The following is a 7,170-nucleotide window of genomic DNA, read 5'->3' on the forward strand; positions in this document are numbered from 1 at the left end:
CACACACACACACACACACACACACACACACACACACACACACACATCCCTAGTATCCTCTCTCTTTTCCTTGGAACTCTAGCTGTCTAACCTATACAGTAGAAAAAGCACTTTTCTCCCAAAGTTATGATAATTAAGACCATATTTCCCAGGTTCCCAATGACAGTAACGTCTACTGGGCTCACACTGGGCAGCAGAGACTAGTCTACATGTTTTACAAATGATTAACCTTTTATCAGCAAGGAAGGCATCATTAATCCTCCTGTAACTGATGAAGATCAAACAAGCTACAAAACACATACCACACATCAGACAGATATCATCAGAGAGACCAGAGCCCCATCTACTCCTATTCCAGGCCGGACAGGCATTGAGAAATCAGAAGCAGCCTGTCCTGTAGGGGTCCTGAGCCCAGTACACTAACTAGACGCAGGAGGAATCGATCCTGCAAGGTTCAACTCCAAGAGACAACAGTCACCTCTGCTGGGCAGCTCTGGTGCCACCGTGGCAGGGACAAGGACCTGTGTGTGTGTGTGTGTGTGTGTGTGTGTGTGTGTGTGTGTGTGCCTGTGTACCTGGGTTAGAGGTGGGATCCACACAGAGGTGCCTCTGTGTGATAGGATATGCCACAGGGTAAGACTCCTACCCTCCACTGTTTGTGTTTCTATGGGAATCACCCAAACTCAGTTGGGAGCCACCACCCCGTCCGCTTGCTCCCACTCCACTTCTCTGATTGGTTGCTCCGTGCTTAACACTCATCTTGTTTACTCCCACAGGAGAACCCATACAGGCAGGTGTGCATCTGTTCCTGGCTCCATGCAGGGTGGGGAATACCTATGGCATAACTGCACTCCTGTGGTAGGCAGGTCAGCAGGATAGTGCCGTAGGTGGCTCCATGTGTCACCAAAATGCTCAGACATCCACACACACACACAGGAGTGCAGGTAGGTGGCATCTACACTCAGAAACAGCACACAGCAAGGGACTGACAAATCACAGCCACCTATGTCAACAGGCACCATCCCACATAAATGACTGCAAAGCAGGCAGAAGACACACTACAGCTCCGTGTGTGGGCTCAGACAGAGAGGACCCACCTGAGTGGTGGAAGTCACATCAACCTGGGTACCTCTGCGTGTACATTACAATCAAGAAAAGCTACCAGCTGAGTGTGGTGGCCCACACCTTTAATCCTAGGACTCAGGAGACAGAGGTAGTTTGAGACTAGCCTGGTCTACTTGGAGTTCCAGGACAGCCAGGGCTACATAATGAGATTCTGACTCATACACAAAAGAAAGCTACCACAGGAGAAAACGTGAGACTAGATGGTGTGGGATGAGAAAAGGACCCTCACGGCTCCTGAGCTCTGGGTTTCCAAGTGGGTTTAGTGCAATCTGTACCCTAGGACTGCTGAGGGTGGGTGTCAATAGGGGGCTGCCAGCATAGACAAGGACACAAATAGATGCCAGTGCTCACACTGCCAAAGACAAAATGGGGGGCTGAGAACAGGGAGTGTTTTTGTCCAGGGGTGGCATGAGGAGAAGTGGAGAGAATCCAGGGCACACTGATGAAACCAGGTCTGGATCCGCAAGGTGATCCCGGAGCAGGGCATGGGAACTCCGTGCCCACCCACACTGCAGTTCTGTGACTCTGCCCACCCACCCTCCTCTGCTAGGCAGGGAGCCTAGTTGGTTGCCATGACAACTGGTACTGGCAGGATGGGAAAGGGAAGGAGGCTGTCGGTGCTGCAGACTCTGGAGTCTACATCTCAGCAGCCCTGGGATCTTGATTCTTGGTGGGTTGGGGTTCTTGGCTGTACCTACATTCTGCCCCATTCAGGCCACACTATAGACTACCAGGCTGGAAAATTTGTCCAGTATAGGTGGACGTGAGCCTTGCCTGATCCTAGGCCTGGCCCTCCAAGTCCAGTACCAGATACCATCCAGTCTCCCCTGGAATACATTCAGAAGTGCAGGAGGCCAACCAAGCATAAATAGGATGTGTGTGGGGTGGGGAGAGGAGGGACCCCCATGTCCCAATGCCTGTGCAAAGCTATCTGACCAGAAAGACTCCTCATTCTTGGTCTCGCTCCATTGACGCTTGGTGACTTTTCTTTCTCCTTGCATATATCACTCCAAGGTCAAGGTGCTCTGATAGCACTGTGCCACAAGCTGTCACTCACTCAAGTTATAGCACATTCTGGGTCAAATGAGCCAGGCTTCCCTTCCCCACCATGGAAGTCCTATACCCGCTCTAGGGTATGTCTTCAGCACAGCTGTCCTACGACCTTGGACACAGATGACACCTCTTTTGTGGTCCCCACTATATGATGCTGCCTGTCTGCCCTGCGAGGGCTTCCCAAAGACAGTGGCCAGCCTGAGGCATTCCTGTGTCAGTGCTGGGGAAAGAGCCATTGCCATGTGGCTGTTACTCAATGCTCCCATTAGGTTTAGGCTGGCACTACAGACCTCAACACAGCCCAGGGTCCTCCTGCTGTACTCCTCCATCTCCGGCCCAGGGCTGCATCTCCTAAGGAGTACTCCTGCTACACTTCTCCTCCACCCAAATGCTATCCTCTGTGTGTCACCCTTTACTCTCCAGCCAGCCACACAGTACTCACAGGCCTGTCCCCCACATCCTGATCTCGCTCAGATCTATCTGCCTCACAAGATCCACCCTGAAGACAGGGCCTCATGTGTGCTCTCCCGAGACCGACAGGATGGAGCCTCTGGAGCCAGAGGTGAGGTCCACAGTCCTGCTGCTCCAGGGCCTTGGGTGCAGCTTCACCAGCACACAGAGGCTCCCTAGCACCCAGCCCTTCCTGCCAACAGCACCTCTGCTCACATGACCTGAACTTTCCAGCCTCCATGTATCTACCAGGGGGCTCAGCCCTTACAGACCATCTGTCCCAAGTCCCAGAGACGTCTGGGTCTGGGCCACAGCTATAATGCTGGTCAAGGAGAGAAGCTGGACTGGAAGCGCACATCAGTCAATAAGGGTGTAGGGCAGGACTGAGGGGCTCAGGGCCAGTCTCCCTCTTGAGAAGGTTCCCACCTCTCATTAGTGCCACTAGCAACACCTGCCAGATAGACCCACCAATCAGGTCTCAGCTTTAGCTCTTCCACAGAGCATCTCCTGCTCTACCCTCCTGTCTGTCACTACTGAGCCCTAGTACAGCATCATGCACTTCTCCAGGTCCTCCTCTGGCTCTTCTCTCTGGCCAGTGGACCATGGGCTCCTGCTGGCTCCTCCCACACTAGCCTGGCAAGGAAAGCACCAAAGGCCTCCTGTGCAGCAAGCACCCAGGTGTGTCTGCTCACAGCAAATGTGTTCTGTACATACGCAGCGTACGGCAGGACAGGGCTTTCAGCACTCACGTGTGTGAGATAACTAAGAAGCCCGAGTCTCAGGGTTCTCGGGGAGCATAGAAACAGACAGGCTGTGAGTCCTAGACAGGTCTCACAGCTGACCACTCTTTGTCCTTGAAGGCAAACTAAGTATCCCCATGTTTAACACGTGGGTCACATAAACATTCTATAAACCACTAAAAATTCTGTAAAGAGAAGAACACATGCAAAAATCTGTCTCAAAGAACTCCACACACGACCACATGAAGTGCCCTGGGTGACTCACTTCACCTCAGTCCTGTTTTCCCATCTGTCTGGCTGCCCAGTTACTAGGAGTGCAGGAGATCAAGAAGAGCCCTGAGTGATTCCCCTAGTTTATAGTAAGAGCCAGAAAAGGGCAACATCATCACCAGTACTACCATCCAGTCACTGCCCTACCCACTCTGAGGAGTGCCCTGGACTTGGGGCTCAAAGCCCTGAACCTCCATTCACTCATTCGCTGTAAGAGGCTGGCAACATCAGTGGAACTTGGAGCCTCAGTTTCTCAAAGCTACAACCACTGCCTTTTGGGGTCATGGCTGGCTGCTCAGTTAAGGTTTTCCCTGCAGGAGGTTCAGGGCACAGGTGTGGTACAGGATTGTGGGGGAGGGGCTACCCACCTTCCTCCCATCCACAGTGCCTTCGCTGCCTGAGTAGGCTCGCTTCCTGCGCACGTAGAAAAGCATGTCATCCTGCCGGGGAGCCAGCTTCTCCATGAAGTAAGTAGAGAACATCCACGTCCAGAAGACGATGCGGTCATCCTTGAAGCAACCTACAGGAGGGGACCAGAGGAGTGAGGAGGGACCCTGTGGGCCCTGGCTCTGACCTTGGCCAAGCCTGGTCCTCCCCACCTGCATTTCTGGTCAGATATCTGACAAGGTTGGGATGCTCTGCCCCTTCTCCCTTGGTGCCTCCCACCCCCACCCACGGGCATCACAGAGGCTGGGGATGCCTCCCCGAAGTAGAACTCCACCCAGCGGCAGCCTGAGAGTCAGGGCTACCAGGCCCCCACTGCCCAGCTGATTTCAGCCAGCGGATGAATCAGCGGCTCCTGGGGAAAAGGAAAATCTAGGACGTCACTGGCTGGCTAGGCTGCAAGGAGAAAGGCTTTGCTGGGGAAATCTTCACCGCAGACATCCCTAGCCCTCCCCCTCAGGCTGCGGCAATCCCAAGGAGAACCCGACTTAAAGGGCCAGCAAGCACATCTGAGCTGCAGGCAGGAAGGCCCTGAGAGGATGCCAGATTGATTCCCATTTGATTACTTCAGGCTTTTTATTTAAAATGCTATTTCTGTGTGATAAATGAAATGTGAAATCGTTTGCTGTACCAGAAAGAAGGGGAAAAACCCCATTTGGTAAGAAAAATATGGGTTTCCTCTTCAGAGGACAGGTGGCTAAGCTCCTGAGCCACAGGCTCAGCTACAGGAAGATGAATAGCTCCCAGCTGGAAGAGCCAGTGCCTGGTCAGCAAACGTCGACTTCCTCCCCACCCCTCCCGCCTGTCTAAATCAGTGGTCCTTAACCTGCGGGTCACAACCCTTTCCCAGGGGTCTCCTAAGACCATCGGAAAATACAGATACTTACATTATAATTTATAACATTAGCAAATTACAGTTATGAAGTAGCAACAACCGTAATGTTATGGTTGGAGTCACCACAGCCTGAGGAACTGTATTAAAGGGGCGCAGCGTTAGGAAGGCTGAGAACCCCTGCCCTAGATGGCTCAACAAGTCATCACCCTGAACTGCTCAATCCTTAAACTCCTGAGTCTTTCCCCACTTCCCAGGAACCGTAGAGACCTAGTCCAGTGCCTGCTGAAGGGAAGGGCCCTGGTACAACATCCTCCATTGTCCTCGGACGTAGTCAGTGCCCAGACCAGGCGCTGACAGCAAGCAGAAGGCGTCAGCCACACCACAGAGCCTCTGCCTTCTGACAGCAGTGTGTGGTCCACCCACTCCTGCCTAGGTGGGACACATGAGCAGTGGGAGGGGTCAGGGTCAGCACACCTTACCAGCCTCCAGCGAAGGTGGGGGCAGGGCAGGCTCGCAGCACAGAGTAGTAGTACAATTATGTACACACGTGAGATGAAACTTCTCTGACCTGACAAGCAAGGGCCTGTGACTTTAGTCCTGGCCATGTCACAGCCACGCAGTTCACACGGGTCAGTCACAGAGGAAAGCGCTGCCCTTCCTCTTGAATACAGATGGCTGAAGGGCTTGAGTGCTGAGCATGGGGAAGGTCAGGGGCTAGGTCCCCAGGACACAAAGGGCCACCTGGCAGTGGCTTTAGGGCATCAAGCAATCCAAACCATCAACTAAACAATGATGACGACCTAAATAAACCACAAATGGGTTAGGCAAAGAATGTGTGGACTGTTGGTGTAAATCCTGCCACTCCGATGCCCCCACCTCATTCCACAGAGGAGGCAGGAGAGGCTCAAGAATGTACCCTAGGTCCCAGAACTGGACACTCATCTGCCAGATAGCCACACTCGGGCCTTGGAAAACCTGTGCTCAACAACTTGTTGAAAAGGAACCGGCTACAGATGCTGGTAGGCAGGCTGCTGGCGGGTCCAGGGCACCAGGAGCGGAAGATGGAAAGGCCCTTATTCAGGGGCTAACAGGGACCAGGCAGCTCCGATCCCTATTCTACACACTCCAACAGTGGAGCTGGAGCCATGGCTCTTCAGAGGACGGGAGTTTGATTTGTAGATCCACATAAATCAGCTAACCACTGCCTACAACTCTAGCACACACACATAAACACACACACAATTGAAAATCATGAAACAAGCCAGGCGTGGTGGCACACGCCTTTAATCCCAGCACTTGGAAGGCAGAGACAGGCAGATTTCTGAGTTCGAGGCCAGTCTGGTCTACAGAGTGAGTTCCAGGACAGCCAGGGCTATACAGAGAAACTCTGTCTCGAAAAACCAAAAAAAAAAAAAAAAAAAAAAAAAAAAAAAAAAAAAAAAAAAAAAAAAAAAGAAGAAAGAAAAAAATAAAAATAAAATAAAATAAAATCATGAAACAAATCTTTAAACCTAACCCTTATTTATGATGTGGGATCCTTGGGTCCCTTTTCTTTTTCTTAACATTTATTTATTTGTATGCATGTATATGAGCATATGTGTATCACGCTGTGGTACATGTGTAGGCTCTGGGGGTTGCGGGGGAGGGAACCACTCAGGCTATCCGGCTTTGGCAGCAAGTGTCCTAACCCACTAAGCCATCTCCCTGCCCTACTGGTCTCTTTAATCAGGAATCCCATCTCGCCTCTCAAGTGCTGGGGATTAGAAATGTGAGCCAGCATGCCTGGCTTAAATGGTATTTTTATTTTATTCTATGTGTTTGGATGTTTTACCTGCATGTATGTCTGGAAACCACATGTGTGTGCCTAGTACCCAGAGAAGCCAGAGAGGATGTCAGATCCCTTGCACTAAAGTTATAGCCATTTCTGAGCTACATGGGTTCAGGGACTTGAACTTGGGTCCTCTGTAAGCGCTGCTTGTGTTCTTGCTGGTTTAACCATCTCTCCAGTTTCCTGAATGGTATTTTTAAAGGAACAAATTTACCTTCTTAAAAATGTCAGATGCTTATAAAGCTGTCTTGACTCAGTCTCATCTGCCTGTGTTCAACTAGAAAATGAGGTGACTGTCCACAGAAAGGCTAGTACGCACATTGAGGTGGCTGTCCACAGAAAGGCTAGTACACACACTGAGGCGGCTGTCCACAGAAAGGCTAGTACGCACATTGAGGTGGCTGTCCACAGAAAGGCTAGTACGC

General features: G+C 51.5%; 1 protein-coding gene across 2 annotated transcripts in view; it reads right to left on the reverse strand.

The window, feature by feature from the left end:
- Window positions 1–7,170, reverse strand: part of Kiaa0930 (KIAA0930 ortholog) — a 44,790-nt gene that overhangs the window by 12,530 nt on the left and 25,090 nt on the right. For both annotated transcript variants that reach the window (XM_031351639.1, XM_031351631.1), the window contains one exon: window positions 4,007–4,158. In XM_031351639.1, coding sequence (XP_031207499.1) covers window positions 4,007–4,158 — 152 coding nt within the window. The remainder of the gene's footprint in view (window positions 1–4,006; window positions 4,159–7,170) is intronic.

This window comes from Mastomys coucha, unplaced genomic scaffold, assembly GCF_008632895.1.
Source record: "Mastomys coucha isolate ucsf_1 unplaced genomic scaffold, UCSF_Mcou_1 pScaffold11, whole genome shotgun sequence".
NCBI lineage: Eukaryota > Metazoa > Chordata > Mammalia > Rodentia > Muridae > Mastomys > Mastomys coucha.